At 45.9% G+C, this 13209-nt stretch overlaps 1 protein-coding gene across 2 annotated transcripts in view; it reads left to right on the top strand.

Annotated features, from left to right (window-relative positions):
* The window catches only part of Usp12 (ubiquitin specific peptidase 12), a 50553-nt gene extending 41487 nt beyond the window's left edge, over nucleotides 1-9066 (top strand). Inside the window, exons 7-9 of one of the 2 annotated variants that reach the window (XM_041677960.1) lie at nucleotides 2928-3125; nucleotides 4468-4546; nucleotides 6198-9066. In XM_041677960.1, the coding sequence (XP_041533894.1) occupies nucleotides 2928-3125; nucleotides 4468-4546; nucleotides 6198-6299 (379 nt within the window). In that variant the 3' untranslated portion in view covers nucleotides 6300-9066. The remainder of the gene's footprint in view (nucleotides 1-2927; nucleotides 3126-4467; nucleotides 4547-6197) is intronic. The other variant, XM_041677961.1, reaches the window with a different exon arrangement.
* Nucleotides 9067-13209: the final 4143 nt, after the last annotated feature.

Raw genomic sequence — 13209 nt, 5'->3', positions numbered from 1 at the left:
CAGTGAGAATTGCTAGCTGAGCGGTGCTCAGTCTGCAACCATATATTACTTCTATGATTCATGTCTCCAGGTTTTTGGCTTAGATGTCTTGGAAAAGAGTCCTGCAGTTATGTGTCTTGTTAAGGGTTACACAACTGTCCTGTGTCCTAGGTGTTTGAGTGTTCCTGTGCTCGGTGATTTCCTAGGGCTTGGTACTTGGTATATAGTCACGCTCACAGCTAAGATTATCATGGAAAAGATATAGAGCAAAGGGCAAAGCCAGGCAGGCTTCCAAGAGGCCCTGTTCCAGTGACACAGGACACTGAATTTCCCGTCTGATGACATCATGGGAAGCTCTTTGTGGGCTCCATGCCCAGGATTCCTGTTGTGTGCTTGTCACATAGGCATTCTCTGCTGCCTGCTCCAGATTCCAGGCTCTCAGAAGGGAAGCAGGTGTTCAGAATAAATGATCCTGAGCAAGCAGTTGGGCGCAGGGGTAACTGACATGTGTGGGATTGGAGGTGTTCCTTAGACCTAAATTCCCAAGTGCTGCTCACTGTACTGCTCCTAGAGCCAGGCTTCCTGAGGGTGGGCTGGCCATGCTGGGGCTCTGCACACAACACTGCCGTTGCCCCTGCCCCCGAACTCTCCGTTAAGATGGTTCCTAGAATTCTCCATGGAAGCTACATTTTCCTGTTGTAATTTTTAAGTACTTAGTGTAGAGCTATGTAAGATTGCAAATACTTCATTCTTCATTAACCTGCCATTTGAAAAGCTCCAGGTGCACTCAGACCTCCCTGTTTGAGTGGGTTATAGTCTACCACTGTTCTGCTTTCTTGTTCCTGTTATTTGTAGCTCAGCCGGTGGCAAGCGGTTCCTTGGTGGCTCCTGTGCCCATTGCTTCATTACATTCTGAGTTCGACTGAACTTCTTGCACTTACCTGGAAACTAGGCATTTCTGTGAAGGGCTGTGTTCCTGTTGAGGGGCTCTGTGGACGTGTGCCTTGCTGTTGAGATGTCACTATTCCTGAGCCCTTCCTGAACTGAGCAGAGGATGTGTGGACATGCAGAAGTCTGCACCTGCGCCTGTCCATACTGAAAACTGAATCTGCTGGTGGCTTCCATTGCAGCTGGCAGCATGGGCTTCATTGCTGTGTCTCTTTGTTAACATTTGTAATTCTCCCTGATAGTGAAGATTGGCTCGGTCATTTTTTTTTTTTTTTTGATTGGCAGCCCTGTAAGTAACCAGTCTCTTTCCCATCCTCATGCTGATGCCCTCAGTCTACAGTGCCTTCCCTCCTCCTGTGCTTACACACACTGCTTTTTTTTTTTTTGACCCTATATAATAGTCCAGCTGATTGCTCATAAAAAGAAGAAAAATAAGCCAAGATTGGGGCATGGAGCAGTACTAGGAGTCAAAGCCAACATGTAATGATTGAAGAGAATAAGTGTGAACTTTGCTTTTATAAGAATTGATTAATGAACAAGGATTGAGGCAACCTTGGGAGAAATAGCATTGAATAAGAAAACAAATATTATAATGTTTCACAATTAAAAGCCAAACTCCTTAATCCCAGATTATTTTATCCCCTTCTAGAATATGTCATTGTTAAACCTGGTGATTTTTTTTTTTATACAGTGCAAACACCCTGAATTAGTCTTTAATACTGTTGTGGGAGTTTCCATAGGGAGATAACATTCGTATCCAACTCAGGTCCTGAAGACATACCAAAGAAATTTCACCATCTAACTTGGTGTAGCCCTGAGTTTGTTGGGGTGACTCTGTGGGGCGTGTCTGACAATATAGGAAAACTAAGTCCCCAATCCCCCTGCTCAGCATGCAGGCAGCCCCCATGAAGAGTCTTCTCTTTGCCTGTATAATTACAGTTCTCAGGGGAAGGTACCAGTGGGATTAATGGTAAGAGATTTGATTAGATTTAAGGTTTACTGCTTGTTGGACGCTATATCTGACACTGTCAGTGAGCCCAAGAACCTCAGTCTAGGCCATGGCCTAGGAAAATCCTACCCTTACCACTCAGCTAAGTGGGCATAGCACTGTAGACCATATTTGCCACTCAGAGTAGGACTCAAAACAACACATTTTTGCCAATGACAAATAGGTTTGTTTATTCCTATAGTGTAAAAATCTGTGTTTGACATCTATTTCTGTACCCTGCTCCTTGTGGAAATGTCTTCCCTGCACAGTGTTGTCAAGATGACTGGAAAAGTGTGGTGTGTTGTTCTGCTTTGTGGTGGAAGAGAACTGAGCCCTGTCTGTTGATTGCCAGCTGCAGCAGTGCCCTTTGCGGAGCATTGCCTCAGTCACAGTGGTTTTGCTGGATCCAGAAAGTTGCAGTGGCTCGCGGCGCCACAGACCATCAGTGACAGACCTTGGACAGTTGACCTTGGGCTTTGCTCTGAAGTTGCCAGTGGCCACACTCCACTCAGGCCACAGTCAGAACAAGAAGTGGGCATTGTTGCATAGAAGGAGAGAGGACAGTGCCTGTCCTGTAGCTGTAAGAGGACCAGGCACTGTCAGCTGGTCACCTTCAAGGCCCTCCACCCCCTGTGAAGCTCTTCACCCAGCACTGCACTGTGCATTCCTTAGCAGTTCCTGGGCAGATGAGCTGCTCATGTTGTCAGTGGTCTCTGCTGCCTTATTTCCTGGTTTGTACCCAAATAAGAAAACCTCACATTTGCCTTTGTTTAACAGCAGTTCTATAGTAGAAAATAAGTGTAAAGTAAAGTAATCTATTAGCAAAAAAGCATGAAGTGAGAAGTGTGCTTGAAATGTTGTGTGCGGAAGCATATTTATTAAAAATGTATTTATTTCAGTATCAACGTCATATTTCAACAGGGCTAAAACTGTAATTCCTTTTGCACCAACTTAATTCTTTTAATTCACAGTGAGTGTTTTCTGAAATCCTGTCTTCATATTTATTTTTTAGGATGAAAGTTAAGAAACTACCCATGATTCTGGCTCTACACCTGAAAAGATTTAAGTATATGGACCAGCTTCATCGATATACAAAGCTTTCTTACCGGGTAGTTTTTCCTTTAGAACTTCGTCTATTTAACACTTCAGGAGATGCAACCAACCCTGACAGAATGTACGACCTTGTTGCTGTTGTGGTTCACTGCGGAAGGTAATTGTGACTAGGGCACAGTCCTAGTAGAACAGAGCATGCTCAGAGTGTTGACAATGACTGGGCAGGGCTGAGGATGACACTTGAGACTTTTTTTTTTATTAATTTTATGTCAGTGTTTTCCCTGCATGTCCATTTGTGTACCGTGTGTGTGCCTGGTGCTCTTGGAGGCCTGAAGACGTCAGATCCACTAGACGTAGAGTTATATCTGGGTGCTGGGAACTGAACCCCGGTCCTCTGCAAGACCAGCCAGTGCTCTTTACCACGAGCAGTGTCCCAGCCCTGCCTGACTCTTTTAGACAGAGTCTGCTGCACAGCCCAGGATGGCCTGAAATTTCCATCCTTCTGCCTCAGTCTCCCGACTCTGGAATTACACTCTCTGCTACCACACCTGGCTGGACGCTAGCATCCTTCATCTTTTTTAAGATCAGTTTGCTTTAAAAATCAGTTTCTGACATAGGTATTTTATCACTCTTCTTTAGAACCTTTATGTATTTTAAATTTATGCCTTCATTTTTATTCTTTTTTTTTTTCTTTTTTTGGTTTTTCGAGACAGGGTTTCTCTGTGGCTTTGGAGCCTGTCCTGGAACTAGCTCTGTAGACCAGGCTGGCCTCGAACTCACAAAGATCCGCCTGTCTCTGCCTCCTGAGTGTTGGGATTAAAGGCGTGCGCTACCACTGTCCGGCTCGTTTTTATTCTTGTTTACCTATTAGTCTAAGGGCCCTATGCCACAGCCTCTAGAGCTTGACAGTCTGTTGGCTTCCTTTACCTGTTTGGTTTGGGTCTTGAAATGATGCCTGAGGAGATTTTTAATATAAACTGTCCCTGCCTGTGCTTAGGTGTGTTTCGCGTCTGCGGCTTTGGGAATTGCCTTCAGAAGTTCTGATTTTACCTCCGGGCACACTTATCATTTCCAACCAGCCAGATCACACCCAGTCCCACTCTGGTCCTCTTTTCCTGCACTCTGTGTGGATACATGCTTGGACCCTTTCTTGCGGGTCACGGGACAGTGTTGTGATTTGGGGACTGGACCCAGAGTCTTACATATGCCGAGTATATGCTGTACCCTGAGCTACATGCCCAGATCTTTAAATGTGCATAGCATTCCTCTCCAGAGTACGGGAGTTAATCCCCAGCACCCATCTCCAGAGGCTCACAAGGGCCTCTAACCAGCTCCAGGGACTGAAGCACTCTTCAGGCCTATTGAGGGCATCTGTACTCACGTGCACCAACACACACGTGCACACACATTTTTTTTAACTTTGAAATTTAGGACAAGATGGTAATATGAATATAACATTTTTAAAAAGTTAACTTTTCTTCTTTTTTCTTTTGTTTTAGTGGTCCCAATCGAGGCCATTATATTGCAATAGTTAAGAGTCATGATTTTTGGTTGTTGTTTGATGACGACATTGTAGAAGTAAGTAGCTTCTTTGCTTCTTTGGAGTTGTACATTTTTCCTTCACAGCTGCTCGCTCTTGTGTGACGGATGGTAGGTATTAGACAGTTGTTCAGGGCTTTAGATTACCAACCAGCCTTATAAGGCCCAGAATAACAAAGGAAGATTTAACAGTTGTGTAGTTTTGTAAAAATGTTTCTTTTTCTTAAAAGATATTGAGTGCAGAAGTTAACACTTGTATTAGATTTTGTTACTATGATAAAACACCAAGACCAAGGCATTTTATAGAAGAAAGAGGTTTGGTTTGGGTATTGGTTTCTGCCTGCCTCTGCCTCCCAAGTGCTGGGATTAAAGGCGTGCGCCACCACCACCCGGCGGGTATTGGTTTCTTGAGACAGGGTTTTTATTTGTAGCCTTGACTGTCCTGAAACTCACTCTGTAGACCAGGCTGCCCTTGATCTCACAGTGTGCTGCTTGCCTCTCCCTCTTTTGAGTGCTGGGATTAAGGGCGTGTGCTGCCACCACTTAGCAAAAGAAAGAGTTTAATTGAGCTCATGGTTTCAGATGGTTAGAGTCCATGATGGAGGCAGTAAGAGTTCACATCTTGATCTGCATGCAGAGAGAGTACAATGGGAATGAGGAGAGTCTTTTAAAATGGCAAAGCCCTGTCGGGCGGTGGTGCCACATGCCTCAAGAGGCAGAGGCAGGCAGATCTCTTGAGTTCCAGGCCAGCCTGGTCTACAAGAGCTAGTTCCAGGACAGGCTCCAAAGCTACAGAGAAATCCTGTCTTACAAAACAAAACAAACAAACAGATAAATAAAATTGCAAAGCCCACCCCCCAGTGACACACCTCCTCCAACAAGGACACGCCTCCTAATCCTTCCCAGACTGTTCCACCAGAGACCAAGCATTCAAACGTGCATGCGAGTTCATGGGGGCCCTTCTCATTCAACCCACCACACCCATTATAAGCTTTTCTTTGTGAAGGTGTACACACTCAGATGTGTGCTTGCACACCAGCCGGGTACAGTGTGGTGGGTTTTCAGTACCCCGGCAGGCTCAACAGCACTCCATCTTTCTGTTTTCCATCCCTTGGCACTTGTTAGACTTTTGCTGTGATGATTAATTTTTGTTCTGCTTCACAGTGACTCTAGGCCTGGCCTTTGTCCTTACTCTAGTGTGAGATTCATCCCCACAGTGCACAGTGCCCACTGCGCCACGTGGCGCCTGTTCACTGCTTTGTGATTTTCTGCTGGTGGGTATAGTAGCCGAGACATGGCCTTTTGTAGGTTATGGACTGTTATGAGCAGAAGTGCTTAGATCATCCTTGTCCTGGTCCTTTATTGACAGACACTCTCATTGCTCTTGACTCTATGTTAGGCTAGACTGCTGGAGCGTGCCATTTGTACACATCCAAAATAGTTGACAATTAATGTGCTTCATATGGTTCAACTGACACTGGGAAGGTGAGGTGCTGGCTCAAGGGTAGCTGTTGTACTCAGCATTGGAGTTGGAGCTATTGCGAAAGGTGTTTCCAGCATGACTGTAACACTTCTCAGCATGTGGCTGAACACTGTTTCCCCTGTCCTTAGCGACCTTGGATACTGTTGTTGTAGTTTAAAGCATGGTCGTCATAACTGAATGTGCTAATGTTTTTGTTCTGCCTCACAGAAAATAGATGCACAAGCTATTGAAGAATTCTACGGGTTGACGTCTGATATCTCCAAGAACTCGGAGTCTGGGTACATCCTTTTCTATCAGTCTCGAGACTGAAGGGAGCCAAGGTGGAGAGAAGCAGCTGCATGCTTCTCTGGTGGTTTCGGAAAGGATCAAGCTGATGTTCAAGAAGAGAGAGATGCAGGACGCTCAGGGCAGTAGCACACTTTGCATACAATAAAGCAAAGACTGTGGATTAACATGCCCTTCCGATCACAGTAGTTGAATTTTTTGCTCAGGAATCATGCTGTCTGTGCAGTTCCACACAAGCAAGTGAAATCAGAGATACCAGCTCCTCTTGTAAAGCAGCTGCCAGCTGCCGACACACATTTTCTCTGTAACCGCACCAATGATGATTGAGTTCCTCGGGAGGGCAGTGGAAGAATTAGAATGTGCTCGGTTGCTGGAGCGCGCCTCACTGTGTGCGCACGGGATGCTTACACTGTGGATGGGAGCAGCTGAGTGGTCTTTTCAGACGTACCTTTTGGAAAGTACCTTTGGGCCCAACACTCGCAGTTGCCTTCCTGACACCCAGAACTAGCAACATGGAGCCCAGTGTCAGGAAGTCAAGGATACTCTGCTTCTCTGGAGAAGCGTGTGATAATGTACAGTGTGTGTACACAGAGGGACAGTGGGTCAGAAGTGGCTTCTTGGTTCCCCCAGGGGAAAGACTGGCTTTGTAATGATCATTTTCCTTATTTATTTTATTAAACTGGTGGAGTCCGAGCATTATATGAAGTGCCGGTGATTCTGTCAGCAAATCCTAGCACATTTTCCCAGTGTGTGAGGAGGTAGTTCTGTTGTCTGTCTCTGTAAGGTGAACTGAAGAGTCTAGTAATCACTAAGATAATCATGACATGATCGCAGTGGTGGGTAGATACTGTCAGGAGGGCTCTCCCTGGCTGAATAGTTTCTCTTTGTCATAGTTGTCACTTGCTTTTTTAATGTTTTTTTTTTTCAGTGAAGTAGAAACCCTGTTGCTAGAGTGATAAAGGAAACCCTAGTGTGATGTCAGCACACTGTCGGCCAGAACCCCCAAAATGCTAGCAGCTGTTAGTCTCTTTAGCCTTGGGAAGGACTGATGGGCCCATTAGAACCTCAGCAGCCAGGGAGCAGCTAGAGCCCTTTGGAAGATTACACTTTGGTGACAGACCAGTAATCTAGAGGAGAAGCTCCTCCCCCTCCTGACCTGCCGCAGCCATTAGAATGGTGTTCAGGAGCTTGTGACACAGTGCAGGGAGTCTCCGTGGACGGCTGAGCATCAAGTGGTATGGCAGGGCTCAGTGTAACTTGCAGAAAGCAGTGGAAGATTATGGTCCAAGTCCCAGCAGCCCAGCACTGGGTGGTCCATCACACTGCACTCTGCATGCCGTGCTGGTGGCCCGTTGATAAGCCCCTAATTTTCTAAAGTTATTTTACTAAAACTGTTGACTGAGAAGCAAACAGCAAAAAGAAATGTTTTTGTGCTGCTATTAACATTTATTTTCTGTACCTTTTAGCTCAGGAAATGACCTCATCTAGTCATCCCATACGCCGATGTATAACAGGGTCACTTAGCTAATTGGGCTTCATAGACAGATGTGTTGGGAGAAAAAGATGATCTTTTGACAAACTCATTTTATAGTTTCTGAAGCCTTACCTGGCTGAGGTTTGTGATCTGCCAGCACCGCACAGAGAGCACAGCCAGGAGCGTGGGGGAGTCAGAGCCGTGAGAGCAGGTGCACATCGAGGGCTTCGAACAAATTGTGTGGGAATTCAGAACTGCGTTTTTTGCAGCTTCGTGTTCAAAGAAAAGGCATAAAGTATGGCTGGGTCCCCAAGGCTGCCCCTTGCAGCACTGAAGTACTGTGCTGTTGGTTGTACACAGTTTTCTTGAATTTAAAACGTACGCAGAAGAAAGCCTAGTTCCGCATGGCAGCAAGTCCTAGCAAGGGTGCTGAGCTGGCAGTCAGCCACTTCCCGCTCAGGTCCGCTCTGGACAGTCTGCAGGGGAAGGACTGCTGACTGTTGCCTCTGCTCCTTTTCATTCTTAGTGAGATGGAGCTAAGTAAAACATTTTGATTTTATCAGATACTCAATAAACTTAAAAAAAAAAAATCCAGGGTTTGGGTTGGGGACTGGGAATATTAGGTGTAGTAGGTGGAAAAGGTGACCCGGCCAGCACGTGTTTCCAGGTGATTGTTCTTTGCCTGTGATTCTGATGAGGCCAGGTGCAAGTTGCGAACAAGCCTAGTTGCTGTGTAATTATGTACATGTTTGCTGGGGCAGCTGTCCCAAATTTTGTATATTAGAACAAAAGTTTCTATGAATTATCGTAACTAAAAGTAAATATTCTAAGTTAAGCCCCACTTCTGAGTCATGTGACTTCTGCCATAGGAATTTTACCTTTAGAAGGTCACTTACGACAGGAGCCACACGGCTTAGGAAGGAGGCAAGGAAATGTGCTGTAGTGGCCTCACGGCCTCAGCCATCAGTGTAGGGTTTTTCTTTCCTTGATGGCCGTAGGAAGACCTCACTTTCATATACGCCTGATACTTTCTGTAAAGATTCTTTTCATTAAAAATTCTCTTCGTGAGGGATGTGGCTGGGAGCTGGGAGGCAAGGTGCTGGAGTCCTGGCTCTCCAGTGAACTTAACTGTGTGACCGTGGGCAAGTCACTAACCTCTCTGTGCTTCAGTCTCCCTCCTGTAAATGGGAGTAATACCTACCTCACAGGGTTGTTGTGGGGATTAATTAGAGATAATGTCTGTAAAGCATTTAAGGTTCTTGAAGAAGGCGCTATATAAATACAAAATAATATCTATTAAAATTGGCTTATTTGTGATTGTTGGCTTTTACGTATATATTTTTTTCTTTTTGCCCAAAATGTATTTGGAATTAGAAGCATACACTTTAGGACTTGTGTTAGTCCTTTTGTGTCATTTAGAGCTTTTGTTACTCAAAGTTCCTAGAAGCCCACATGTGTATGAACAGTGGTTTGTGGGCTCTCAGTTCTGAACAGCCGTCTGCTGTGTTTTCCAGCACCTTACGACGTACTAAGACTTGTGGTTCCGGGGACTCGGTTCATGGTCAGTTGGCTCCATGAGTTGGAGCTGTGGCAGACGGACTACCTGGCCCACAGAGCTGGGGCCGCACCTGAAAGCCATATCCGGCCCTCACTCCCCACTGTTGGCCCTGTCTCTGAACAGCCCCACCAAGCCTTCCCCATGAACCTCAGGGAACTCTGGGTCCAGAGCTGCCCTTGTGCAAAGATGTGCCTTTTAAGAGAAATCCCTAGTTTTTACTCAGAATCAGGCTGTTAGAGGGACGTTGCAGAGGTCTCTGTCTGTCTGTCTCTTTTGGCAGCACAGACTTAGCTTCTGTAACATCTGCTCATGCTCTCTGACCATGCTAGAGTGATGCTGTCCTCAGAACAGGTCAGGAAGTTGTCCCCATTAGACTGTTTGGTTGAGTTCCAAATAGCAAAAGTGATTTTCTGTTTGTTGGCTTTTAACCAGTAACTAATACTTGTAAGTCATCCTTGAGGAGTTGGAGGCATACACAGTCTTGTCATTAAAGCACTCACTGAGGAGCCAGCCGGTGACCGTGCACGGTTTTAATCCTCGCACTCGGGAGGCAGAGGCAGGCGGGTCTCTTCTATAAAGTGAGTTCCAGGACAGCCAGGGCTACACAGAGAAACCTTGTCTCAAAAAACAACAAAAGAATTGTCTTAATGTTAAGAAAAGAATCCACTCTGACCAGACGAGCCATTCCTAAATCTGAGTAATTGTAGAATGTTCTGGTTTCAGAAATAAGTTCTGAGAGATTTTCCTTCACAGAGGTAAAGAACCCCACCCCCAGTGGAGCTAAGCAGATGCTGGGCTTCCTGACTTGAGCATATGTGGGGCTCTGCATCTCGTGTCTGTGAGCCACTGCCAGTCCAGCGTTGACCTGATGTGAGAGTTTTCCACTACTTTCTCAGCCTGGACAGAGGAAGCTTACAGAGTGGAACATACATAACACCTCAAAGTTGCCAATGGGTTGTGCCGGAGTTGAACTGGGACCACACTGGGAAGCGGAGAGAGCATGGGCCTGCATTTCTGGCACTGCTGTTTCTGCAGTGGGAGGAGCCGACAGTGGGAAATGAAATGTCAAGCCAACACCATTGGAACTTTTGAGACAGGGTTTCTCTATGTAGCCTGGCTGTCCTGGAACTCACTCTGTAACCAGACTGGCCTCGAACTCACAGAGATCCACCCGTCTCTGCCTCCTTCCATTAGAAGCTTTTTAAGTGGGATTCTTAGAGCCAGCTACAGTGCTGTGCTAGAGTCTCACGCGCCTTCCCAGATGTGGCAGCCCACTAGAAGCACACTGAAGGTTGTAGGTAATTGGCCCCATACTTTCTGTTCCCGTGTCCACATTTCCTTATTCTGTTCTTTGCTCTTCACACTAGATGAGGGTAGGTTGCTGAAGTTTACCATTGGAAAATTGCCTCTGCTTCTTCCTCTTCCTAAGAAGAGAGGAGGGTGAGCTGAATACACCAGGGCTGAAATTCCAACGAGATTTTCTGTTTGAGCAGGCAGGCTGGTCTCAAAATCAAATCAGTGGCATTGGGCACATCCACTCCACATCCACAGAACACTTCACTCAAAGGATGTTTAGGTTTGGAGGGTTGAAGAAACGTTACAGCCTCTGTGATGAAAGACTTCCATTTAAAACACCTGCAATCCCAGCACTCTGGAAGTGGATGCCAGAGGGTGGAGGGTTCAAAGCCATCATCAGCTACACAGGTAATTTGAAATTTGAGGCCATTCTGAGCCACATGAGACCCTCTCTCCAAAATGAAGGATCAGAAGCATGCCCTGCTATGTGATAGTGTTATTTGTAATACTCCCCATAAAGTCCTGAAAGCATATTGGGTCACTTGTAAACAGTGTTGAAGAAAAATAAAACCATCTTACTATGTTCCTAAAAACTTACACTACTCTTGTTGTGTTAGTTCCTATTCTATTACTGTGAAAACACCATGACCAAGGCAACTTAAGAAAGAAAATACTGAATTGAACTTAGAAATTGGTTTCTAGAGGGTTGGTGTCCTGGAGGGTGGAGTAAAGGCATGGTGGTGGAGACAGCACACTGAACTTGAGGAAACTCAAAGCCTACCAACCAGTGATGTACTCTCTAACCCTTCCCAAACAGTTTTACCAACTGGGGACCAAGTAGTCAAACATAGGAGTCTATGGGGACCATTCTCTTTCAAACCACTATACCCACCAAAGAGAAAGGCCCGTTTTAAATGCAGTATGAACATTGTGGTGTTGATTTGTATGCACGATAGACTTTGTATTCTCCATGCTAAACTATCAGAGCTAATTGCATATTACATTCGTTTAACTTGACATTATGCAGGGTGAGATGGTTTATGACCTGTGCCAAAGTGGATGGGTGGAAAGCCACTCTTGGGCTGCAGTCAGGAGACGGCATGGAGCGGCTGTGCTGGGACTCCCGAGATGAGACTGGGCTGAAGGACAGGGACAGGAGTGCCAGGGACAGTTCCTATTTCTCCAGGTTCCCAATGGGGTGATGGGAAAGGCTGAACGCAGGGAGAGGTTACAAGTATTTGCTTCTAAGAAACTGCCCTTGCCTGGCATTTCCAGCAGCCTGGAGTTCGTGATGGCTTGTCGTCAGCTAGACCCACGGAGCCTGTGCTGCACCCCTCCCCCATGTCACAAGAGCAGAGCTGTCCCGTTGGGACTTGAGGTGCGGTAGAGTTGAAATGGGCTGGTATGCTCCATAAGAAGACGGTTTGGTGTCCTCCCTTGCAGGGTGTCACGAAGACTACTGATTCTGGTTTGTGTCGAGTTGACAAAAACCTAACGAGCACACTCTGGCTTTCCAATACTCTTGATAAACACTACAGTTGAAAAAGTTGGCGGTTAAACTGGTTTGAAAACTGGCCTGTTTCCTATGGATTCATGGGAGCCGGAGACATGGTTCAGAGGGTAAAAGCACTGGCTCCTCTTCCAGAGGACCCAGGTTCAATTCCCAGCTCCCACGTGGCAGCTTATAGCTATCTCCAGTTCCAAGGGATCTGGCACCGTCTCAAAGACATACATGCAGGAAAAACACCAATGCAAATAAGTAAAATCTTAACAAAACAACTTCCCACCCTACCCCCCCCCAAAAAAAAAACTGGCCACATTACCTATGGGCTCTTTATAGCCCAGCCTGTCTGTGTGGACATTGTAAGATTTCAGTAAATGTATAAAAGCTCCGCCTCCATTTTGGACATGTATCACACTTTCTCCATCCCCGTCATTTTCTCACCAAATATTTATGAGCCTCCTACGAAGACCAAAGCGCAGAGTTGTCACGCTCATTGTTGCTGTCCCTCCAGAACTGCCTGAAAACAGCAGACTGTCTCAGACTTGGATTGACCTGTCCTGTGGATGACCACGTCCCCTGCACTGCTGATCATCAGCCTTGACTACTGAAGGCTATAATTCTTCGGTTTGCAGAAAGATACTGTGTTATTCAGGGTTTTCTAGGGGGCAGAATTTAAAGAATGAATATATGTATTCATTGAACCTGGGTCCTCTGTAGGAGCACTGTTGAACCCTACTTATTTTTTTAGTTATGTGTTTTTAGGGGTTGGAGTACCTACAGTGCATGCATACACATACATATACACACACATTCGTGTGTGTGTGTGTGTGTGTGTATGTGTGTGTGTTCTAATGAATCATATTTATTAGAATGACATGCAGGCTTTGGCCCAGCTTATCTAATAATGGCCGTCTACCAGTAGAAGGTCCCAAGAATCCAGAAGTTCAGTCTACAAGGGCTGGATGTCTTTGCTGGTCTTCAGTATACACTCGAATCCCAAAGAAGTAGGCTCTAATGCCAGAGAAGGAATGCGTGTGCTAGTGAAAGCAAGAACAGGCAGGCAACGCGAGAGCTGGCTTCTTTCTTCCATGTCCTTTAGGCT

The sequence above is a fragment of the Microtus oregoni genome, unplaced genomic scaffold (assembly GCF_018167655.1).
Source record: "Microtus oregoni isolate MIOR12 unplaced genomic scaffold, Mior012 000029F_ref0000214, whole genome shotgun sequence".
NCBI lineage: Eukaryota > Metazoa > Chordata > Mammalia > Rodentia > Cricetidae > Microtus > Microtus oregoni.
Note: the sequence above shows the minus strand (reverse complement) of the source record. Positions and strands in the feature narration are given on the sequence as shown.